This window comes from Octopus bimaculoides, chromosome 3 (assembly GCF_001194135.2).
Source record: "Octopus bimaculoides isolate UCB-OBI-ISO-001 chromosome 3, ASM119413v2, whole genome shotgun sequence".
NCBI lineage: Eukaryota > Metazoa > Mollusca > Cephalopoda > Octopoda > Octopodidae > Octopus > Octopus bimaculoides.
The window spans coordinates 115955538-115968037 of NC_068983.1; the positions used below are offsets into that span (position 1 = coordinate 115955538).

A 12500-nucleotide genomic window follows, 5' to 3' on the forward strand; every position below is an offset into this window, starting at 1 on the left:
TTTTAAACAATAATTTGCGAGAAATGGGGGCGGGGACAGGAGGAAGTCTTTCCGAAAATAGTAGCTGAAAAACAGGGGGAAAAAAACCCCTAAAAGCAGTAGAAATGCAATATGCCATAAATAACAGTGACAAACGAAATATACACCGCCGGACGTTGTTGTTGACAAACAATAGCAGTAATTTTATTCAGCTGAATACACACGTCATTGATTGGTTGAAATTACCGAAATACGACAACTTTAACACGAAATAACTTCGTAAATAGAAACTTTTCTCAACAACGCTAGGAGTAAAAGATGCTCTATATGACACATTCTACCAGTATACGACGTTTCAAATTGTTTAGTTAACGAGTGTTTAGTTATTGTTTAGAAAGTTAATTAATCGAACTGCCCATGAAAAGGAAAGGATCCGAATTTTTTAATACTAGTTATATGAACCTTTACATTTCGTGAAAACATTTTGCTTAATCGTCTCTTCAGTTACGTTGTTTCTAAAGGAAACAAATGCTCTCTCTCTCTCTCTACTATCATACACAGTTCATATCCTCCTACGGTTATTTGTACACTATCCAACACTTGGCGTAAACTAGTATTGCGTTTGTAAACACTCTTAGTCGTGCGGCAATGACGGTTTCAGATGAAACTAAAGTTAATGAGAGCACACGAACAGGAACTACTCAATAATGACTTTGAGACGTCTTAAACTACGTCTATCCTCAGTGTTTGCTAATCACATGCTATCTCAATGTTGCTTTGACAGTTCCATGTTTGATGCAATATGTTACACCTTCCTCCATTATAAGCTTTTAAACATCCTTAGTGAGCGAACAATTTCGTTGACCCGCTCCATCTAACATCCCACTCAGTCATTCTGTACACTGTCTAATAATTGATACGATTAAATGATCAATTGAGTGATTGATTATTTGCTTGATTGTTTGTTTACTATTTTATTAAGATTATCAGAGTAGCTGTAATGTTATACAACTTCATAGAAGCTATTGAATTATTAGCTTTTTGTCATAAACAACTCTTAATGACTGCTAAAGAATTTTTTCACTCTTTTGCAGGTTGGGTCATGGGGCTACGGTTATGCTGGGGCACTGATTTCTAGAATATGTTGATTACATTGACTCCAGTATCTATTTTATCGAATATGAAGAGATGAAAGATGTGAACCTAAGGCTAAGTAAAAACAAAAGTATATTAAAGTAGGTTCTCCACTGTCTTTTCCAAACCTAACGGAGATTAACTTAAACTTGTGTAACGAAGTTATTTGTTACTTAAGATTCAAAACTGCTTATAGCAGTAGCCCGCGTCTAGTCAATAATACATATTTCACTTAGGTGAACAGGGCTAACAAGGTTAACGTTTTGGCGTGGGAGACTCCAAACAGATGGCGATCAGATACGAAGTCTGGATGTAATCGACTCAACTGTTAGTAGCATAGAGAGGTCATTGCACTCATTTCATTCACGATCAAATTGTGCCGCACGCAATTCAAAACATTTATGAGTAATTAGAAAATGTATTTAAAAAACATGAGAAATATATATTTAAATGCTAACAAAACACTAAGCCTACTCTAACATAGTTATCTTTAGTGTAAAATGTGACCTATGCAAATAGGTCTTGACCTAGAACAGCGGTAATTCTGACTCTAAAATTGGAAATTACTCGCGGAACTATCGCAATTAACTTATTCATACATATTGTATATTCTCAGCAAGGAAAGTGCTACTAATAATTTCTCCATTTATCTATTCTCTATACACTTCGTGAAAATAATGTAAACTGAATGTTTTGAGAGGAGAGTTAGAAGATCCAGTTACCTCTTGAGCGGAAGAGATCGTGTGATTTACGTTAAAAACATTGCAGTAATACAAATATTTAAACTGTAGAAGTGTATTTCAAAATGCTTCATTTCAAAAATATGACCGCTAACTACCTTATAGTTACCTCGAATAGTTGGTATCAAAATGTCAAACCATTGTCCTAAAAGGTGCAAGAAAATATCTTACACAGATTTTGTTATATAAATAAAATATCACTTAGTCCTACAGGCATAAATGATGAAAGCAAAACAAGAGGAACTCTCTCCTTCATATTACCCAATACATATGTATATATTGCATAATTAGATTTCACTGAAAAAGAATTACGATAGAAATTCTATTCAAATTGTTTAACACAAACAGTGTAGAAATTTGTTAGAAAAATCGAAAAAATTAAATAACTCGAACACGTTATTTGCTTTTAACAATTTCATCAATAAAAAAATATATCAAATTTATTACCACGTCAAGTGTGCCAATCTAGCAATTGCTAACATATATAGTCATGGTATGATTCTTTAGATCAGTATAGGCCTGTGGCTCTGTTCCAGTTTGGTTCTACAACAGATTATTTGCAAAGCAATTTAGCCTTGACTTTGGAAGTAGCTATAGAAGTGTATTATCATTATTAGAATTATTATTATTATTTACATCTTTGGCATGAATTAGGAAAAATTTTCGAATTCTTTGGATAGGAAAAAAAAAATCAGACAAGAATGAACATTTTGGTAGCTGCAATAAGTTCTAATGTAGCAAGAATCATCATTTAACGCTTTCCAGCTAATGGACTGTGATAAACGTTTGAATATCTAAACAGTACTAGATATTATCCATACATACACTGAACACAAAATTTTATAATCGATATTATCTTTTATCAGACTTTCAAAATACCTTCCAAATGTAGTTAGAAATATTCAATGTTTTAGAAGTTATTTTTGGTTCTATATATATTCCCTCGGAAAGATTTTTTTTTTTTAAATGAAAGCGTTTTCTACTCTCGAAATTAGTTCAATCTTTGCATGTCCACATTTGTGTGTGTATGTAACATTTGCTCCCAGTGTACTTTCAGTGTTACAAAAATGGATTATTCTTTTGTTATGAATGTGAAGAATGTTTCTAGAGAGACCATTTTCACCTCCCCACCATCATATATCTTGCAGAAGAGTTACGATTTCAAATTTTGTTGATTTGTTTCGAGCTATCCCCTTTTCTAATCATCTTACCTATCGATGTACCAGTTTTAATAATTTATTGCTCGTCATGTAAAACAAATAATTTAAAATGCTTAAAAAGCATTGATGTAAACAATTTTAAGATATAACATTTATGTAAAAAAAATTCAAAATTGCTTCGTTTAAACACTAAACTAATTCAATTTTTACCCTTATTTTCAATTCTGTACGATTAGATTAATATCAGTGTAACTGATACTAATGATCTCATTAACATCAGTGCAATTTGAAAATATTCTATTCAGCAAGATGTCCAGCATGTAAGGGATATTATGACATGTTACTCACAATATTTTTTTTTCATTTCCAGTTAAATCTACCCATTTTTATTTATTTATAACTTATGAGAAACAAATTCTTTAATTTGTGTAGCTTGAGTCGTTGAATCGATAAAGCAATGAACAAAATTCCTTATAATACCTCGTAGACTTGTCTTCCGAGGCAAATAAAATAAGTACCAGTGAAGTTCTTGAGTAGATTTAATCGATTCTATTCGCACTGTAGATTCGTTTGACCATGTACTAATGTTAGATATCAACGTTAATTCATATCAACTGTTATTTTAAAGTTGTTTGGAATGTGGGAAACTGAAAGCCCCAATGATAGTTTTAAATCTAAAGGAATTAACTGTTCCTCAGAAGAAAAAACACTTGCTCCCGTTGCCTGACTCTTTCACTCTCTTACATCTGTTTGGGTTGCTTGTATGTGTGGAAATAATTATCGTGTTTTTTTTTTCTTCTTTTTAATGCTCTCTACATTAAAATAGTTATATACACATAGACAGACAGACACACACACACACACTGGGGCATTAAATTCCCGTCAGAATTACCTACGGTTAATAACACACTTTTGATAAAAATACATTTTAATATTATAATAGTAGAAAGATACTAAATAGAATAAAGCCAGTAAAGACGGAAATACCTCAAATTCTTTTCATTTATAATTAAACTATATGCTTATAAAGTACACTCGAGGATGTAGTTCTATTCACTTATTAAACAAATGGAATAAAATATGTGATGTTAAACTAAAATGTCACTGATTTCAGCACTGAAAGCAACATCAATGACCTTGATCCGACAATTTTACAAGACTGGATTCTGTTCCTCCTTAAAAACTATTTTCACTTCAATTAACCATTTCTCCTAGATGGACCTACGTGTAAATGGTTTAAGGCACTTGAACTTTTTCTCTCGAGGAATACTCGAGATCAGAGACCTGTAGAAGGTAATGTAGATAATTTTAAGGCAATAAACACTTCATCTAATGTATTCTACTAGTTTATATGCACTAGTCTGAATTGGTAAAATTCAGTTCTCAAATAGCATTTCAGTCATTTAATTAGATTTCACAGCCATTTTTCTTTCATAAATGTTTCACCGACTCGCATTAATTATGAACTATAGATAGATAACCCTTTCATTTTACTATTGTAGTATTGTGCGGTAATATCTGTCCACATCTTCAACTGGCTGTCCTTGATGACAAGTGAATATTCAGCAGTACCGAAAACTCATATATACCAAAGAAAACTAGTTATCTACGAATTATTGAGTAGTGTCAGAGAAACAAATTTCAACAATCTAAATTTTACAAACAAACAATAATCAGACCACTTACTGAGTCTTTCTGAGATAGAAATGAAACACATTTGCTAGAATGTATGTATTCCATAAAAGAAATGAGGTGTGGGTGTGTGTTCTAAAGATTACTGAGACAAAAGAATACTGTACTCTGTATTTCATTACATCTAGTCCATTATATGACAGATCCAGGTTCAACAACAATTAGAACCAATAATATGCTGGTTTTCATTCAAATATATACATCCTTTGTAAAAGAACATTATTTTGATTATATGCTTCAAAATAAAACATTGTGAGCAATTGTAAACTGAACTAGATCTTCTCACACTGAATACTTTTGATTAAGTATAATACTTTATAACATCTTCAACGGAATTCGAGTGAGAGAGAGAGAAAAGAGAAAGTGGTGCACGGCATTGCTGAGTGGTTAAGTTTGCTTGTCAACCACTAGGTTCCGGTTGACAAGTGTCATCTGCTATAGGTTCAGGCCACTCAAGAATCCTGAGCAAGATTGACAGACGGAAACTGTAAGAAAGCTTTTCGGGTGGATTAATCCTTTAATTCGAAGATCGAGTCTTTGGGACAAATTGTGCAACACTGATTCTACCCGAGATTTATGTCAAAGTTGCAAATGTATGTGGAATATTCAGCTACAGCGATTCAATAAATTAGTAGTTCTGTTAACAACTGGAACACTTATTCACTGAAATCTATGAGGGATCCACTAAGTATGTAACAAACCCAGTTGCTCAGATATGTGAGAACGTATAAGATTGTTGGTAAAGATTTGCCGAGAATAAACGTACAAATGCAGTATGTCGAAATGTTTGAGATTAAACACATTTTACATTCGTTAATATGTAACAACATACCGCCCCAGCTGTATAAGGTCGTTATATGCAAGGAAAATATGAATGGCCTACATTATGGCTACGTCATTTTCATATATCCTTCCCTTGAAAAGTGACGTCAACGAATACACTGTAGTAGTAAAAAGGAACAAACCAGAATGCATGTAGAAAAGAAACATAGAACTTGTAAGTAGAATGCTAAAACGTTTCCTCTATGTCTGAAGGTTGTAGACAATGGCTAGCATCACTTTCGTTTCACTTGGATTATATAAATCGAAGCAAGCCTAAACCCCTTTCACTTTCATACCCATTAGAGATTTTAACCCAGCAAACTAAGCAATTCGATCTTAAAATTTGCCGTGCTGTCGCCGGTTGCAATAGCAGGCAATTCTGCTTCTGTGATATATGCGCCTAGAAGAGCAGTATTGAGAAAAGATCATGCACCTAGAAATGTTGTGTTATCCGATACCCTATTGATCTTACTTTTTTCTCACACACAGCCTACATACTTTTGATAGATGGAACTTTCTTTTTTCTTCCACAAGAAAGAGGTGGTTGTGATGGAACGTGGTACAGAAATAATAAAGAACAAATATAATTGTAATACCAGGCAACTAATAAGAAATTATAAAACCAAATATACATTAGACTGTGCGGCGAAATTTCTCAGCACCAATTTTGGTTGAAAGGTTAAGTCCTACACTTAACCAACGCCAATTAAGCTTTCATTTAGCATGAAAGGTTTTGTCACTGGCAAGTGGCTGTGCTCATGCTAAAAGCAAGAGGCGATCACAAAATAGAACGTGAGCGCCGCAGACGTAAATTACCAGCAAGTTATGTTAATTTTCTATTATTTGGAGTAGAAGACTCCAGAGTTCAGGCATTTTCCGTTGTTTAGAAACAAAATTATCAAACTTAATACAATCTGAAACATTGTACATGTGTCATAAAAACACAGCATGTTAAATGCATTGATATTCAGCAAAAGAAGAAAGTTTTGAGAAGCGATTGAGAGAAGGCACTACTTTATGTATATATAAAATAATTCAAACCGGAAGTTGTCAAGTGACAGAAATAAACTTCCGATGTGCTAACTTCGCGACCCGATTTTCTTTCCTGACGAGTTGTAGTCAGTTCACTTCCTTTAGATTGCTCGTACTCCTGTGGAAGATGTTTTTCGCTAATGTCCACAAGAAGTTAACGGCATACAACATCAATCCTTCCACCATAAATGGAGCATTGTGACTATTGTTAAAAATCAATCATAAATAGTTTTAGAAGCTTGTAAATGACCTTAACATTTGAATGAGAAGGAAAGAGTATTATGTTTTATGTATTTAAGATTATTTTTTTAAAGTAAATTGGTTAAGCAATGAGTGATACTGCTATGATGTTTGCATAAAGGGTGTTGTGTTTTGTTTAACTGTAGCTCTAATGAGTAATATATTGATAAAGAGGAAATATAGCTAATGTGAAAGTATATCAATTTATAACATGTGCATGTAAACTGGTATATTTATGGGAAAGGAAAAAGAATTAAGTGCTGATATTGGCTTTCATGATCAGAGGGCTTCGTAAAAAAAGGAGGGCTAAAGAACTTAAATCATGAAATTGAATTTTAAAAAATAAAAAGCTTGATATACTTAAGGAAAGTCTAAAACTTAAAAAAAAACCCCTAAACTGTTTCCTTTCACAGGGCCACAGCAAAACTGGCATACAGTGGTAAATTTTTAGATTAGCAAATAGAATCACAACTCTGCAGTGGTTGAAACATTTATGGTGGATTTTAAACTTAATATTACATGATTGTAGTGAGCTGTGTCATTATTTAAAAAAAAAATTGTGGACCAAACATTCATTCTGGTCATGCAATTTACAATTGAAACTCCTCTTTTCCCGTTAATCACTAACACTCCTAACATCCTATCTTTTTCTTTACATATATCTTATAATTTTGTACCCAATAAATCATTATTTTAAGTTACTACGTCTTCTAATATAGAGTATTTAAAATTTGGAAAAACTTGTTTACTTGGCAGAGACAATAAATCTGGTTAGCTTAGTGTTTTTACTTGGCACAATACTGTATAGTTTTGAACATAAATATTGTTGCATATACTTTATATATCAAGCTAACATTCCCCGTTTACTTACTTATTCAGCGGGGTGGGGGAGTAAATGATTTTTCCTTTTGGTTCAAAACGTTATTTTCACAAATGTCCAGTTGACTAAAGTAATTTAAAACCACTTTTCATAAAACTTACTCTTAATTTCTGGACAACTCTATTTTCACTTTTCATACACAGTATGATATTAAACAATACTGTTGACACAGAAAAGACGACGAAAGTTTTAAGAAAACAATTTGGCACCACATAATAATAATAATAATAATAATAATAATAATAATAATAATCACATTGTAATTGACAATAATAATTAGCTATAATAATTAAATACTGTTATGACGATGCTTTTTTTCGGTGTACTTTAAGATGTTTGGAAAGGTGGTCCGAACGTGAAAATCGTTTTTCACAAAGTTTGCACTGGTAAGGTTTTATTCCTGAATGAGAACGTTTATGTCTAGCAAGTTCATCTGATCGCGAAAATCGCCATCCACAGCCTGGCCATGTACAATCAAACGGTTTCTCACCTGTGTGACGCCGCAAATGAGCTTTTAGATGTGAACTTTTACTATATACTTTCACACAACCATCAAATGTACAATGATATATCTTCTCCTCGCTTTTTGCATCTTTGTTGTTACAGCCGGTTGTACGATTGGAAACTCCGTTGGAGGCACGAGAAGAGACATTTCCTGTATTATTAACCTTTGATCCACGGTTTTTTGTTGCATTGTTAGTTTTGCTTTGGTTTTTATTAGCATTTGTTATGCCGTTTTGTTCATTTTTTTTACAAGAAGTGTTTGAGGTTTTGCTGCCTTTGTTTGTGTTTATATTCGATGAGAGGATTTTAGTCAACGAGTCTGACAAATTATAGTTATTGGTATCAGTGTCATCGAAGTTGAAGATTTTGTGACGTATTGCAGAGTTGAGACGTGAATTAGTTTGCCGCTTATTACGGCTCGTCAAAATAGTGGCATTGTTGATGTTATTGTTGAGTTTATACAATTGTTGTGGAACTTGATAGTAGTGCTGTTCTTGCGGCGAGTGAAACCTTTCTGGCGTGCAACCGTCAAGGGCAGTGTGCATTAGACTCTGCAAGCCAACACCAAGAACTATCAGTTCGTTGTCGGATAAAGAAAATACTTCATCAAAACTATCACAGTTGTCCAGTGAATCATTTCCGTTACTATAGCAACTGCTGCTGGTGCTGCTGTTGCTGCTTGACAAGTCCATGGATAACTCCGAAGTATTAGAGGAAATGTCGGAAAGACTTGAAGAAGAACTTTGGGAACCGTCTGTGTGTCCCACTAAATGTGACGTAACAGGGGATGAACAAGGCGAACACAAGCGTGATTTAATGTTTGTAGGGGAACGTGCGGGGTCGATGGTATCGGCGAGACCTTGTGAAAACAAATACTCCAAGTAGACGTCGTCACCAAGTCCATCGCGGTTCCAACTGCTTAACGGACTGGCACAGCGTAGCTCAGTCAGAGTGCCAACATCATTCTCTTCTTTTGAAGAATTTAACCTCTGTAGTGTGTACTGTTCCCGAGCCAAGCTGGAGCAGAGGGGTATGAATTCTTCCATCATCATACCGCTAGATACCGGTAACAACCACCTGTCCAGTTAGCTAAACAGTATGGCAACACATAAATTTGTTAAATCGATGAAATGCAATATTTTTTTTAATCAAACAATGATAGTAAATTTGTTGTTCCAGTTGTTGATATAATTAATTTGACACTTCTTTTAGTTACTCTCCACAAATGCATCCTGTATACAATATATAACAAACATTCATAATGTTGGTCAGCGGAAATACGTTAATATATTGCTATCGGTGTTTAGTTTGAATTTTCTCATATATATAGGTCTGAGTGTGTAAGAGGGGACAGGCAAAAACAGCAAACTTTAAAGAGAGAAGTGGGTAAGAACTGAAGAACAAAAATTGTTAAATAACATCTACTCAAAATTGGTTTTGTTTTCAAGAAAGCTGATGAAACAACATTCAGATAATAATCTTCATCCTTGTCGTTAACAGGTGTTTTTTTTTTGTTTTTTGTTTTTTCTTTCAATATTAAGAGAAAATGGAATTAAATACTTTCCAACTACTAAACGGCAGCGGCGTTCGCCGCACAGCTGATGGTACAGGAACTGTCGTCACAACTACTACTAGTACCAACACGACGGATGTTATTTTCGTTTTTAGTTGACAAAAATTTAAGAGAGAGAGAGAAAAGCTGTGGGTGTCACATGCAAGAGAGTGAAAAGATGCATGCAAGGGAAGAACAAGTAGTCAAAGTTAGTGTGCGTGTGTGTATGCGACAGAAGGTGAATATAGAGTAAAAGAAAAAAATAAAGGATTGTGTTGTGTTCTAAAAACGTAAAGGTATATATATAAAAAAAAATTAAATGGTAAATAAGAGCTTGTTTAAAGTTTTGAAAATAGTAATTCCTTGTTGGAAGAAGTTCACGAAAAGACCTCGTCAGATTGATGATACTCCAGAAAAGGCTGTGTATAATATTCCAACGTAACAGCAATAAACATATTTCGTAGTAACACAATACGAACGAGTTGGCTTACTTCAATTGTTGTAATAAATAAATAGACAAAAAAAAAAAGAAAAAGACACGCTGATTTGATTTTTTTTCCTCCCCCACAGCGTTATTTCTTCCACACTTTTGTTTCCATTCAGTATATATTGCAGAAAGTTTTTTTAAGTCAGTTAACGCCACTGGTATCTGTGTGTATTACTTAAAGTCACTGGTTTTCGAAATAGTCACGGATGTGAATATATATGTGTATACATACACACATATATAAATCGTTCGGGTTTTTTTTTCTTTTTTTTTTTGTGTGTGTGTGTGTTGTTGATGACAACGCTTTTATTCTTGTTCCCCCGTTAGAGTGAAAGACTTAGTTTTTCTTATGTCAACGAGTCTGTCTCTCACAAACTTTCACTGACTGCAATACTTTTGTTTTGCTAGAGGAGTAGTCAAGTCAGTGTGTGTGTATGTGTGTCGCGCAACTAGTGGCTGACTTGCTTATTGTTGGTCGTCAGCGCATGGTGTCAAATGAGTAGAGGGGTGGTGGTGGGAAACTTTCACGTGAGTATGTTGACGGCCGGAAAGCTGGGGGTATTTATTCAAGACGATAAGTTAAGTGCCTCAGCAGGAACGCTGATTGGGTAGTGGCACGTAAAGAGACAAGACATGTGACAGCCGCGGCCTGGATGAACCACAGTGTGATTGCCGAGAGTCAACCTTTGAACTTGCAGTTAGGAAGAAAGAATGCAGCGCCGAAATAGAAAGTCAAGCAAAGGTTTTAAATAGTTTTAAGAAGCTGGCCATTTCCAATGTACATTGAAGTAGAAAACGAAATGAAGAGTTTCTATAAACACGCACACATATACACTCACACTAGCCAACATGCATAACAAATAAATTAATATTCATCAATATAGATAACACAATCGTTTAGTGGATATCTACATCATATTTGTGAAGAAATGCACCCACTACCTTTATAAATCAGAATAGACCATTTAAATCGTTTCTTATACACATTTAATAAAAATAATGATAATAATAATAATAGCGAAGTAAAAACGAAAATAGTTTGAATATAAGATCGACGTTGCTACATTTGGAACCTCGGCGTTTTTAGTTAAAAAAAAGTCCTCTCTCTTTCTTTATCCTCTCTCCCATCCAAAGAAAAAGGAAAGAAAAGGAAAAGAAAATATAGTGAATAGAAAATGTTTAGAGATAGTATACAACATATACAGCTTAGAAAAGGCGGCGAGCTGGCTGAAGTGTTAGCACATCGGGCGAAATGCATAACGGTATTTCGTCTGAGTTCAAATTCCGCCGAGGTCGACTTTGCCTTTCATCCTTTCGGGGTCAATAAATTATGTATCTAATCGACTGGCTCCCTCCCCGCAAAATTTCGGGCCTTGTGCCTAGAGTAGAAAAGTATATATACAGCTAGAAGGAATTCGCAATATATAGTTATCTCCCTTTATATACCGAGTTCAAATTGCGCTGCTGTTATCTTTACTAGGATTAATCTTCTTTACGCTTTCTAATGAGAGCTTTGTGGTCTTGTACTTTATTAAAAGTCAATGTATTATTATTACATGTTAAATGACCGCTTGACGTACTAAAACTTGCATCCACACCTACCAAAAATTATTCCATACTGTCTTCTAATACAGAAGGATAAACAGGACAGCGCTGGACCTTATTTAAGAAAAAAGGGTGAGAGACACAGCTAGAACCCTTTTGATAATAGGTTTGCTGTATCAGGCCTGCTATAAGGCTAAGCAGCAACTTACAGAAATATCTAAATCAATATCAGTGCAAAGAAGTGATGACATTGGTTTATAAGAGAATGCCAGCTAGTGTGTCGCTGATACTTTTCCCATTCTGAACAAATAAAATGAAATAGATGCAACCAGACCTGCTGAGAACTAAACAACACTAGAAAGAAAATTCAGTACTACTTAAACGTAGTCTACAACAATATCCGTAGTCTACACTGTAGAAAGACCTGATCTGGGTTAAGTTTAGGGTTCAGGGTTAAGGTTTATGACTGCACGCTGAAATGTAATTGGCCCGATAGACCGCACGCTAAAATGGCACCAAAACTCCAGCTAGCTCTTAACAAACAGCATTAGAGATGAGGTTTCAGACCCTGGCTGAAAATTTTTCATTGCATTTATGTTGTTAATGCACTTGCGGAAAGGCTTTAAAATGCCTTATTCCTTTCCCCTATCCTATAAGACATTTTTAGTGCGTGTGTTTCGTGTTTGTGTGTACATACAGACACACAAATAAAAGAATATATGTATATGTGGCA

General features: G+C 34.4%; 1 protein-coding gene across 1 annotated transcript; it reads right to left on the bottom strand.

Annotated features, from left to right (window-relative positions):
• Positions 1–2249: 2249 nt before the first annotated feature.
• LOC106870189 (Krueppel-like factor 12) lies at positions 2250–10921 on the bottom strand. The gene has a single exon (XM_014916194.2). The coding sequence runs from the start codon at positions 9233–9235 to the stop codon at positions 7979–7981; it is 1257 nt and encodes a 418-aa protein (XP_014771680.1). The 5' UTR covers positions 9236–10921; the 3' UTR covers positions 2250–7978.
• Positions 10922–12500: the final 1579 nt, after the last annotated feature.